This window comes from Macaca nemestrina, chromosome 18, assembly GCF_043159975.1.
Source record: "Macaca nemestrina isolate mMacNem1 chromosome 18, mMacNem.hap1, whole genome shotgun sequence".
Taxonomy (NCBI): Eukaryota; Metazoa; Chordata; class Mammalia; order Primates; family Cercopithecidae; genus Macaca; species Macaca nemestrina.
The window spans coordinates 597,461-610,448 of record NC_092142.1 but is presented as its reverse complement, the minus strand read 5'-3'; the positions used below and the strand labels follow the sequence as shown (position 1 = coordinate 610,448).

The following is a 12,988-nucleotide window of genomic DNA, read 5'->3' as shown; positions in this document are numbered from 1 at the left end:
AAAAAGAAAAAAGTTATGTAAATGGCATCATACAGTATGTAACTTTTTGGGATTTACTTTTTTTACTCAACATACTTAGAATTTATTTTGAAAGATGTTAGAGGGTGGCATTTAAGGTTTCAAAACTATAGAAGAGGACAGAGTAATATTATGAATATTTGTGTACCACAATATTGTTTTTGCTTCAGTTTTTTTTTTTTTTTTTTTAAGTTATGTAGCATACAATAATGGAAATTTAAGTTCTTGTTCTTTCCTTGTTTACTTTTTTTTTTTTTTTTGAGACAGAGTCTCGCTCTGTTGCCCAGGCTGGAGTGCTGTGGTGCGATCTCAGCTCACGGCATCCTCTGACTCCCGGGTTCAAGCAGTTGGGATTGCAGGTGCCAGCCACCATGCCCGGCTAATTTTTTTTGTATTTTTAATAGAGACGGGGTTTCATCATCTCGGCCAGGCTGGTCTTGAACTCCGACTTTGTGATCCACCTGCCTTGGCCTCCCAAAGTGCTGGGATTACAGGCGTGAGCCACTGTGCCCGACGTGTTTTTTTAATATTAGAGAGAGGGTCTTGCTGTCATCCAGGGTCACCCAGACTGAAGTGTAGTGGCGTAATCACAGGTCACTGCCCCTTTGACCCCCTGGGCTCAAGCAGTCCTCCCGAATCAGTCTCTTGAGTAGGTGGGACTATAGGTGCATGCCACCACATCGGGCTAATTATTTTTTTATTTTTAGAGACTGGGTCTTGCTGTGTTGCTCAGCGTGGTCTCAAACTCCTGGGCTCAAGTGATCCTCCTGCTTCACTCTCCCAAAGTGCTGAGATTATGGGCGAGAGTCACTGCACCAGGCCTGGAATACAATTTTTTTTTTTTTTTTCTTTTTGGAGTTTTGCTCTGTCCTCCAGGTTGGAGTGCAGTGGCGTGATCTCAGCTCACTGCAATTTCCACCTCCTAGGCTCAAGCGATTTGTGCCTTAGCCTCCCCAGTAGCTGGAATTACGGGTGCCTGTCACCATGCTGGCTAATTTTTGTATTTTTAGTAGAGATAGGGTTTTGCTTTGTTGGCCAGGCTCATCTTGAACTCCTAGCCTGAAGTGATCCGTCCGCCTTAGCCTCCCGGAGTGCTGAGATTACAGGTGTGAGCCACTGAGCCTCACCTATTAGCGCAGTTTTTTGTTTTTTGTTTTTTTGTTTTTTGTTTTTTTTAGATGGAGTCTCGCTCTATTGCCAGGCTGGAGTGCACTGCAACCTCCGCTTCCCAGGATCAAGTGACTCTCCTGCCTCAAGCCTCCTGAGTAGCTGGCGACTACAGGCATGTGCCACCGTGCCCAGCTAATTTTTGTGTTTTTAGTAGAGACAGGGTTTCACGATGTTGACCAGGATGGTCTTGATCTCTTGACCTCGTGTTCCACCCGCCTTGGCCTCGCAAAGTACTGGGACCGTGCCTGGCCGCATTTTTTAAATAGTGAAAATTGAGTTGGTTATAAATATCTGAAGTTTTTTTTTTTTTTTTTTTTTTTTTTTTGAGACGGAGTCTCACGCTGTTGCCCAGGCTGGAGTGCAGTGGCGCGATCTCAGCTCACTGCAAGCTCCGCCTCCTGGGTTCACGCCATTCTCCTGCCTCAGCCTCCTGAGTAGCTAGGACTACAGGCGCCCGCCACCGCGCCCGGCTAATTTTTTGTATTTTTAGTAGAGACGGGGTTTCACTGTGGTCTCGATCTCCTGACCTTGTGATCCGCCCGCTTCGGCCTCCCAAAGTGCTGGGATTACAGGCTTGAGCCACCGCGCCCGGCCTTTTTTTTTTTTTTTTTAGTATTTGTTTAAAAGTCACCTTTGTCATCTTATCAAATATTTTCATTTTGGAGATAGAATTTGTGGTGGCAGTTCTGTGTATCTCACTTTTATTTCTCCATTTTCCTTCTCCAGGAAGAATACAGAAATTCCATGCCTGCGTCCAGTTTTCAGCAGCAAAAGCTGCGTGTCTGCGAGGTCTGTTCAGCCTACCTTGGTCTCCATGACAATGACCGTCGCCTGGCAGACCACTTCGGTGGCAAGTTACACTTGGGGTTCATTCAGATCCGAGAGAAGCTTGATCAGTTGAGGGTATGTTCATGTATTTCTGGAGAAAGCTGAGGAGTCTTGGGGTGTCTTCACATTTCTTTAATTTTTAAAAACCTTATGTTTTGGCTGGGCGTGATGGTTCATGCCTGTAATCCCAGCACTTTGGGAGGCCAAGGTGGGCGGATTACCTGAGTTCAGGAGTTCGAGACCAGACTGACCAACATGGTGAAACCCCGTCTCTACCAAAAATACAAAAATTAGCTAGGCGTGTTGATGTGCGCCTGAAATCCCAGCTACTCAGGAGGCTGGGGCAGGAGAATTGCTTAAACCCGGGAGGCGGAGGTTGCAGTAAGCCGAGATCATGCCATTGCACTCCACCCTGGGCAACAGAGTGAGACTCCGTCTCAAAAAAAAACAAAAAACCTTATGTTCTGATCTCTGAGAACTTGAGTTTTATAGTGAAATACTCAGATTTCATCACTTGGGTTCACACAAGAGACATGATAGCTCAAAGTCCAAAGATAGCTCAAAGTCCAAAGGAGCCTTGGAGATTTATTCTGGACCCTGTTGTTAAGGGAAGAAAATGGCAGAGCCTATTCCCAGGGTACATACAGCTCGTTGTGTACCTCTGAAATAACTTCCGTTTGGAGATGAAAAAGAATCTGTGTGGTTGGTCAACACAGCATGTCACATATCCTGGCTTCTTGCCTGTGAGCCATCTCAGAAGGGCAAGGTGAGGATGGGATTTTTCTGGTAGCATTGTACCATATCTCTGTTCCTTCCTCAAGGCTCTAAGACATTTAAAACCTTTTTTTTTTTTTTTTTTGAGATGGAGTCTCACTCTGTTGCCCAGGCTGGAGAACAGTGGCGCGATCTCGGCTCACTGCAAACTCCGCCTCCCACGTTCACATCATTTTCCTGCCTCAGCCTCCTGAGTAGCTGGGACTACAGGTGCCTGCCACCACGCCCGGCTAATTTTTGTTGTTGTTGTATTTTTAGTAGAGACAGGGTTTCACCGTTTTAGCCAGGATGGTCTCGATCTCCTGACCTCGTGATCCGCCCTCCGTGGCCTCCCAAAGTGCTGGGGCCACAGGTGTGAGCCACCGTGCCTGGCCGACATTTAAAAACTTTAAGTACAAAATGCTAAGAAGAAAAGTTGGACGTGCTTCCACTGCTTTGAATTGTCTTCCTTCACACTGATGGAGCTCCCCCTTACCGCATACTAGGACCTCAGAATAGGATGGTGGGAAATTAGCCAGCCTCCCCCCATATACCTAAAATGTAGTGGAGGGACATGTCGCTGACTGCAGAACGCTGCAGTGACCATGGCCGAGGGCCTTGTGTGCCCCAGGAAGGAGCTGCTCACTCAGGCAGCATATGGCAGGGCGGTGCACCTGAGGAGGGTTCCATAGGTGATTGTGTGAACCTGGGACCGTGATGGGAGCTGGTGCAGCAGTGAGGCTTTTCTCGGCCACTGATCTTGAAACATTTTGCTTCAGTGTTCCCGAGAGAGTTTTGAAAAGCAATGTACTCTGTCACATTTTTAAGTTGTAATTTTTCTTTATAAGTTTATAGGTGGCCGGGCGCGGTGGCTCAAGCCTGTAATCCCAGCACTTTGGGAGGCCGAGAAGGGCGGATCACGAGGTCAGGAGATCGAGACCATCCTGGCCAACACAGTGAAACCCCGTCTGTACTAAAAAGTACGAAAAACTAGCCGGGCGAGGTGGCAGGCGCCTGTAGTCCCAGCTACTCGGGAGGCTGAGGCAGGAGAATGGCGTAAACCCGGGAGGCGGAGCTTGCAGTGAGCCGAGATTATGCCACTGCACTCCAGCCTGGGTGACAGAGTGAGACTCCGTCTCAAAAACAAACAAACAAAAAAAAAGTTTATAGGTATAAAAGACATAAAAATGAGGCTGGGCGCGGTGGCTCACACCTGTAATCCCAGCACTTTGGGAGGCCGAGGCAGGTGGATCATGAGGTCAGGAGTTCAAGACCAGCCTGGCCAACATAGTGAAACCCCGTCTCTACTAAAAATACAAAAATTACCTGGGCGTGGTAGCGGGTGCCTGAAATCCCAGCTACTCGGGAGGCTGAGGCAGGAGAATCGCTTGACCTGGGAGTCGGAGGTAGCAGTGAGCTGGAATCGCGCCATTGCACTCCAGCCTGGGAGACAGCAAGACTCTGTCTCAAAAAAAAAAAAAAAAGTCTGGGTGCGGTGGCTCAGCCTGTAATCCCGGGACTTTGGGAGGCTGAGGCGGGCGGATCATGAGGTCAGGAGATCGAGACCATCCTGGCTAACAAGGTGAAAACTTGTCTCTACTAAAAATAAAAAAAATTAGCCGAGTGTAGGCCGGGTGCGGTGGCTCACGCCTGTAATCCCAGCAGTTTGGGAGGCCGAGGCGGGTGGATCACGAGGTCAGGAGATTGAGACTATCCTGGCTAACAAGGTGAAACCCCATCTCTACGAAAAAGACAAAAATTAGCCGGGCGTGGTGGCGGGCGCCTGTAGTCCCAGCTACTCAGGAGGCTGAGACCGGGGAATGGTGTGAACCCGGGAGGTGGAGCTTGCAGTGAGCCAAGATTGCGCCACTGCACTCCAGCCTGGGCGACAGAGAAAGACTCTGTCTAAAAAAGAAAAAAATAAAAATAAAAGTATCTATGTATCCAATAGAATTATAAATCACAATTTAGTATGCATTTACCACACCATTAAAAATTTGCTGTCGGCCAGGTGCGATGGCTCACACCTGTAATCCCAGCACTTTGGGAGGCTAAGGAGGGCGGATCACTTGTCAGGAGTTTGAGGCCAGCATGGCCAACATGGTCAACATGGCAAAACCCTGTCTCTACTGAAAACACAAAAATTAGCCGGTTGTGGTGGTGCACATGTGTATTCCCAGCTACTCGGGAGGCTGAGGCAGGAGAATCGCTTGAACCTGGGAGGCAGAGGTTGCGGTGAGCCAAAATCGAGCCACTGCACTCCTGCCTGGGCAAGAGAGTGAGACTTTGTCTTAAAGGAAAAAAAAAAATGTTTTTTAGCCGCTGGAAGTGTTACTTTCCCATTTCTCCTTTAAATTATATTTTCATTTCATATCCCAGAATTTTGTCTTACTGTAGTTTTTGTTTGTTTTTGAGGCAGGGTCTTGCTCTGTCACCCAGGCTGGAGTGCAGTGTTACAGTCTCAGCTCACTACAACCTCCACCACCCAGGTTCAAGAGATTCTCCTGCCTCAGCCCCCCAAGTAGCTGGTACTATAGGCATGCACCACCACCCCTGGCTAATTTTCGTGTTTTCAGTAGAGATGGGGTTTCGCCATGTTGCCCAGGCTGATCTCGAACTCCTGAGCTCAGGTAATCCACCCGCCTCTGCCTCCCAAAGTGCTGGGTTTACAGATGTGGGCCACAGTGCTTGGCCTAATGTAGTGTTTTTTTAAATATCTGCAAGTCATGTATTTCCTTAATGTGTATCTCTGCATTAGAAATGAGGCCGGGCGCGGTGGCTCAAGCCTGTAATCCTAGCACTTTGGGAGGCTGAGACGGGCGGATCACGAGGTCAGAAGATCGAGACCATCCTGGCTAACACGGTGAAACCCCGTCTCTACTAAAAATACAAGAAGATTAGCTGGGCGAGGTGGCAGGCGCCTGTAGTCCCAGCTACTCGGGAGGCTGAGGCAGGAGAATGGCGTGAACCCGGGGAGGCAGAGCTTGCAGTGAGCTGAGATCGCGCCACTGCACTCCAGCCTGGGGCACAGAGCAAGACTCCGTCTCAAAAAAAAAAAAAAAAAAAAAAAAGAAATGTGAATATTGTGAAATGTTTTTCCTTTCTACCTTAAGAAGCATTAACTTAGTTAGACAGCTTGTTTTATCATTGCAGCATAGAGTTGACCAAAACAACACAACTTGTATTATAGATTTTGATAAATAATTATTAAAGTAACAGTGCAAAATATTTGGAAGTGCTCCTCTTAATGATAAGGAGTGTAGGAGTTCTATGCCCTAATTAGAGGAGGCTTCACTTACAGTACTCCCAGAGGTATCCACCTTCCTCGGCCTCCCAAAGTGCTGGGATTCCACGAGCCACTGCACCTGGCCAATCCTTAGTTTAAAAAAAAAAAAAAAATGCCATCCTTGAGGCTGGGTGTGGTGGCTCACGCCTGTAATTCTAGTCTTTAGGAGGCCAAGGCAGGAGAATTGATTGAATGCAGGAGTTTGAGACCAGCGTGGGCAACATAAGGAGACACCGTCTCTACCAAAAATTTAAAAATTAGCCAAGTATGGTGGTATGTGCCTGTAGTTCCAGCTACTCAGGAGGCTGAGGCGAGAGGATTGTTTGGACCTTGGAGCTGAAGGCTGCAGGCTGCAGTGAACTGTGATCACGCCACTACACTCCAACCTAGACAACAGAGGATTGTTTTTATTTTGTTTTCAGGGACAGGGTCTCCCTCTGGCACCCAGGGTGGAGTGTGGTGATGTGATGGTAGCTGATAGCTTATTGTCACTGTAAGCTGGAACTCCTGGACTCAAGTGATCCTCCATCCTGAGTCTCCTGAGTAGCTGAGACTATAGGCATGCACCACCACATCTGGCTAATTTTTCTTTTTTTTTAGACAGGAGGTCTTATTATGTTTCCTGGGCTGGTCTCAAACTCCTGGCTTCACATGATCCTCCCAGTTCAGCCTCCCAGAGTACTGAAATGGCATGAGCCACCATACCTGGTTTTAATGCCATCCTTAAACATAACCTTAAAGGTGTCCATCCATGTGTGCCCTTCTGCAGACACAGGATGAGCATGGGTGGAGCTTTAGAGCTGCAGATGCTAGTCAGCCAGCTTTCCATCCTTGTCATGCCCTTGTGGGAAGTGTGCTGTCATCCACACTGGGTATGGAAGATTATCCTTATGCCATCGTGGCTCTCTAGACGGAGAAGACTAGTGATTCTTTGTCTTACTGGCTCTGACTTGCTTCCACTGGGGGCCTCACTTGGCACAGATGAGGGGCATTAAATGCCTTAGAGTTGATATTGGGAGTAGGGGGTACACAGAATGGTGCCCGGTGCTTTTCCACTCAGCTTGCGTTGATGGTGTTTTCTTTGGTGAGGTTTCTCATAGCCTCCTCCCCCTTACATTGCTTTCTTAATCAAGCCTAATGATTCACGTCATCCTGTGTTGAAAGCCAGTTGCAAAGGATTTGTGGTCCAACTCCCCTGGCCTGCTGTCCTCCAACTCAGTTTGGGCTGAAGCCAGCATAGCACCCAGCACCCTGAGGTTGGGCTGCTTTGTGGCTGCAGGGATTCTGCTCCCAGTAGCAAGATGCGTTTGGTCAAATATGTCTGTTCTTTTTTACCGTAAAGTTTGTAGAGTCTCCTAGCTATCTGGGTTGGTTTGAAACAATGTGATCAATTCCCTGTGAGTTAGAAGTATAGCACCACTTAGAATAGACAGTTTGTTACCAAATTGATAAAATCTAATGATAGGCTGGGTGGCTCAGGCCTGTAACCCCAGCACTTTGGGAGGCCAAGGCAGGAAGATTGCTTGAGCTGAGGAGTTCAAGTCCAGCCTGCGCAACATAGCAAGACCCCGTCTCTATATAAAATTTTTAAGGATTAGTCTGCCACACTGGCACACTCCTATAAGTCCCAGCTACTCAGGAGGTGGAGGTAAAGAGGATTGCTTGAGCCTAGGAAGTTGAGGTTCTAGCGAGCTGTGATTGTGCCACTGCACTCCATCCAGCCTGGTTGAACAGAGCAAGACGCTGTTTCAAAAAAAAAAAAAAGTGGCTGGCCGCGGTGGTTCATGCCTATAATCCCAGCACTTTGGGAGGCCGAGGCGGGCGGATCATGAGGTCAGGAGATCGAGACCATCCTGGCTAACACGGTGAAACCCCGTCTCTACTAAAAATACAAAAAATTAGCCAGGTGTGGTGGCGGGTACCTGTAGTCCCAGCTCCTCTGGAGGAGGCTGAGGCAGGAAAATGGCAACCTCCAACCTCTGGGAGGCGGAGGTTGCAGTGAGCCGAGATCGCACCACTGTACTCCAGCCTGGGCAACAGAGTGAGACTCCGTCTCAAAAAAAAAAAAAAAAAGGCCGGGCGCGGTGGCTCAAGCCTGTAATCCCAGCACTTTGGGAGGCCGAGACGGGCGGATCACGAGGTCAGGAGTTCGAGACCATCCTGGCTAACACGGTGAAACCCCGTCTCTACTAAAAAATACAAAAAACTAGCTGGGCGAGGTGGCGGGCGCCTGTAGGCCCGGCTACTCGGGAGGCTGAGGCAGGAGAATGGCGTAAAAACCCGGGAGGCAGAGCTTGCAGTGAGCTGAGATCCGGCCACTGCACTCCAGCCTGGGCGACACAGCGAGACTCCGTCTCAAAAAAAAAAAAAAAATAAATAAATAAATAAAATAAAATGTAAACGAGGCCAGTTGCAGTGCCTCACGCCTGTAATTGCAACACTGGGAGGCCGAGGCAGGCAGATCACGAAGTCAGGAGTTCGAGAACAGCCAGCCCAACATGGTGAAACTTCGTCTGTACTAAACATACAAAAATTAGCCAGCTCTGCTGGCGCATGCCTATAATCCCAGCTACTCAGGAGGCTGAGGCAGAAGAATATCTTGAACCCGGGAGGCAGAGGCTGCAGTGAGCGAAGATCGCACCACTGCACTCCAGCCTGGGCAGCAGAGTGAGACTCCGTCTCAGGAAAAAAAAAAAAATATAATGATACAGCGTTTTTTCATGTGTTACCTTCTTCATTAAGAAGTTTTAAAAATGAATGTGTTGGCCAGGCCCGGTGGCTCATGCCTGTAATCCCAGCACTTTGAGAGGCTGAGGCGGGCGGATCACAAGGTCAAGAGATCAAGACCATCCTGGCCTATATGGTGAAACCCCATCTCTACTAAAAATACAAAAATTAGGTGGGCGTGGTGGCGTGCGCCTGTGCGAGGCCAAGGCAGAAGAATCGGTTGAACTTGGGAGGTGGAAGTTGGAGTGAGCCGAGATTGCACCAATACACTCCAGCCTGCTGACAGTGAGACACCGTTTCAAAAAAAAAATGTGTTCCCATTTCCTTAAAGTGTCTCTTCAATTTTTAAATTACCGATACTGAGCTTATGTAAAGGTGCTTTGTTAAGTAGCATTCACATTCTGGTTTGTGTAACTTGCTCTTCCCTCATTTTTTGTTTCATTTATTTAGAAAACTGTCGCTGAAAAGCAGGAGAAGAGAAATCAGGATCGCTTGAGGAGGAGAGAGGAGAGGGAGCGGGAGGAGCGTCTGAGCAGGAGGTGAGCCTGAGGGCTGGCAGTGAATGAGCTGCACTGGCCTCCAGCATTCCCTTGTCTGTCCATTCCACTGTTGCTTGGAATAGTCAGGGCCGTTATTAAGTAAAGTAGTAAGGCCAGGCCTGGTGGCTCACGCCTGTAATCCCATCACTTTGGGAGGCTGAGGCGGGCAGATCACTTGAGTTCAGGGGTTTGAAACCAGCCTGGCCAACATGGTGAAACCTCATCTGTAATAAAAATACAGAAATGGCCAGGCGCGGTGGCTCAAGCCTGTAATCCCAGCACTTTGGGAGGCCGAGACGAGTGGATCATGAGGTCAGGCGATTGACACCATCCTGGCAAACCCGGTGAAACCCCGTCTCTACTGAAAAAATACAAAAAACTAGCCGGGCGAGGTGGTGGGCGCCTGTAGTCCCAGCTACTCGGGAGGCTGAGGCAGGAGAATGGCGTAAACCTGGGAGGCGGAGCTTGTAGTGAGCCGAGATCCGGCCACTGCACTCCAGCCCGGGCGACAGAGCGAGACTCCATCTCAAAAAAAAAAAAAAAAAAAAAATACAGAAATTAGCTGGGTGTGCTGGCAGGTGCTTGTAATCCTAGCTGCTTGGAGGCTGAGGTGGGAGAATCACTTGAACCCGGGAGGCAGAGGTTGCAGTGAGCCAAGATCATGCCATTGCACTCCTGCCTGGCCAACAGAATGAGACTCCATCTCAAGAAAAAAAAAAAGCGGCCAGGTGCAGTGGTTCATACCTGTAATCCCAGCACTTTGGGAGGCCAAAGTGGGTGGATCACGAGGTCAGGAGATCGAGACCATCCTGGCTACCACGGTGAAACCCTGTCTCGACTAAAAACTTCAAAAAATTAGCTGGGCGCGGTGGTGGGCGCCTGTAGTCCCAGCTACTTGGGAGGCTGAGGCAGGAGAATGGCGTGAACCCGGGAGGCAGAGCTTGCAGTGAGCTGAGATTGCACCACTGCACTCCAGCCTGGGCGGCAGAGTGAGACTCCGTCCCAAAAAAAAAAAGAAAGAAATAAACAACATATTCAGTCCAACAAAATGCGGCCCAGCCCAGGACTGTGTGTGCATGGCAGTCAGGTAAGGGATCCAAGCTGTTGGAGGCTGTGTGTGGGCATTGCTGTTGATTTACTGAGTGCTATGGGGCTGTTGGACACCTGTTTACAGAGGGGGATGGTGCCTACTCCCCTTTGGCAAGCGTGCTGGGCTGGAGTGGAAGCAGCAGGACCTTGGGGAGCTGGGTAGGAGAATCCAGATGGAGGAGGTGGCAGTTGAAGCCAGGTAAGGGGCGGGAAGAGTCCGGGGAAGTTCTGGGATAGAATTGATGGGATTTGCTGGTAGTGTGTGAAGTGCACAGAGGAGGAAATGAAGCTGGTCTCCTGGTTTCGGGCCTGCAGTGCTGCTTGGTGAGGTTGGCAGGCTGGCTGTGGTGTGTGGCAGTGGGAGGAGGTGGGAGTAGAAGATGCCTCTGGCCACACTCAGGTTGGAGGCCGTCTCGAGGTGGGGCTGTCGAGTCTGATGGGAGTTCAGAGAAAAGACAGGAGCCAGAAGTAACCACGGGTCTTCTTGGACACAGCTCGTTGTCCAGGAAGGTTCCCAAACCACTTTTCCTGAAAGAATTCCTCAGTGCATAACTCAGGGCGAATGTTTATTGTGTGTGGTGGTGGTGTTTTTGTTTGCTGTTGAGACAGGGTCTTGCTCTGTTGCCAGGCTGGAGTGCAGTGGTGCGATCTCGGCTCCCTGCAACCTCCACCCGCTGGGTTCAAGCGATTCTCCTGTCTTTGCCTCCCGAGTAGCTGGGACTACAGGCCTGTGCCATCACGCCCAGCTAATTTTCGTATTTTTAGTAGAGACGGGGTTTCACCATGTTGACCAAGCTCCTCTCGATCTCTTGACCTCATGATCCGCCCACCTCAGCCTCTCAAAGTGCTGGGATTACAGGCGTGAACCACTGCGCCCAGCTGTTTGTTGTTTTAATCATCTAGTGGGAGATTCTGATTGCACAGAAACTTAAACAGTATAGAAAAAAATATTAAGCAAAACACACAATCCATTTTTTACATGGAGGTGGACATTTTTACATGCACTGTCATGTTTAGGCCGTGCGTGTTGTGGGTGTACATGGGGCCGCTTGACCTTAATGGCTTATGGGCACCTTAATGGCTTATAGCTTGCCTTTTTCAGACACTGGTTGTGTGGCAGAATGAGCTGATGGCTCTCACCTGGCAGGAAGCCTGTGTCTGGAACTTACGGCTTTGCTTTCACTTTTCGGTGTTTTAGTGTGCCCCACTTGCTGGCTGCACGTTCTGTGCTGGAGTCTGTTGTAAAGACTGGAGAGTCATTTGTAGGACTTGGGTGCAGCACAGTCGGTGCAGACTTTTCACGGCCCTTGTAATGTTAAAAGGCTGCATCTGGTGCTCGGATGTGGCCCCCTCTGTGAGGCTCAGGTGACACTGAGTGTGCCACAGAGCGACTGCCACAGAGTGGCTGTGGGGATGGGAGCAGTGGCACTTCCCATTCCAACTGGGAACACGCAGGCAGCTCGAACACAGTAGGCCTTTGGGGGCATTGCCTCCCTTCTGATATGTGGAGCCGTCCCCCTCCCCTGACCCTGAGAGGGTGAGGAACGGGTGCTTTCGGGAAGTCATTCACTTGTGTTTTGAGACAAAGTTTTATTCTTGTTGCCCAGGCTGGAGTGCAGTGGTGTGATCTCAGCTCACTGCAACCTCTGCCTCCTGGGTTCAAGTGATTCTCCTGTCTCAGCTGCCTGAGTAGCTGGGATTACAGGCACCCGCCACCACGCTTGGCCAGTTTTTGTATTTTCAGTAGAGACGGGGTTTCACCACGTTGGCCAGGCTGGTCTCCAACTCGTGACCTCAGGTGATCGCCCGCCTCGGCCTCCCCGAAGTGCTGGGATGACAGGTGTGAGCTACCATGCCTGGCCTTGTTCATCTTTTTTTCCCCCTTTTAGGTCGGGATCAAGAACCAGAGATCGCAGGAGGTAGGTTTCCAGGTCCATTAAAATGATGTCAGTCAAATATCTCTTTCCATAAGCATTTTTCTTAACATTTAATGTTTATGCCTTTACAAATGTTATGTGGCAGGTGGGGCTGGCTTGTGAAGGGCACAGGGCGAGGGGTTGCTTGGTGCCGTGGAGGATTCCCACTGTTAATGAGAGGGAAGGTCGGGGCCTGCAGGGTGACAGGAGTATCCAGGCCAGATGTTTTCAGGAGGCCTCATTGGAAAGGTCCTAACCATTGGAGATGAACTGATGGAAATATTTTAAACCCAAATTTGTGGGAGTAAAGGGGAAAATGTCAGTAAAGCAGCCAGCAGAATCTGCTGAGGGGTGGGGCCCTGGTAGTGTTGGCACCTATAGAGTCTCAGCCTCGGAACTTTCTGATTTTTCAGGTCACGCTCCCGGGATCGGCGTCGGAGGCGGTCAAGATCTACCTCCCGAGAGCGACGAAAGTTGTCCCGGTCCCGGTCCCGAGATAGACATCGGCGCCACCGCAGCCGTTCCCGGAGCCACAGCCGGGGACATCGTCGGGCTTCCCGGGACCGGAGTGCGAAATACAAGTAACTACTCTGACTCCTTCGGTAGCTGCAACCAGGAGTGAGCCCTTCTCTGTGTTCCCAGGGTCTGCTGAGGGCCATGTC

General features: G+C 49.7%; 1 protein-coding gene across 4 annotated transcripts in view; it reads left to right on the top strand.

Moving 5' to 3' along the window:
* The window catches only part of LOC105485953 (LUC7 like), a 45,393-nt gene that overhangs the window by 31,511 nt on the left and 894 nt on the right, over positions 1-12,988 (top strand). For 3 of the 4 annotated variants that reach the window (XM_071083760.1, XM_071083763.1, XM_071083762.1), the window contains 4 exons: positions 1,915-2,091; positions 9,233-9,321; positions 12,300-12,329; positions 12,740-12,907. In XM_071083760.1, coding sequence (XP_070939861.1) covers positions 1,915-2,091; positions 9,233-9,321; positions 12,300-12,329; positions 12,740-12,907 — 464 coding nt within the window. Of the gene's footprint in view, positions 1-1,914; positions 2,092-9,232; positions 9,322-12,299; positions 12,330-12,739; positions 12,945-12,988 lie in introns of all 4 variants that reach the window. The other variant, XM_071083761.1, reaches the window with a different exon arrangement.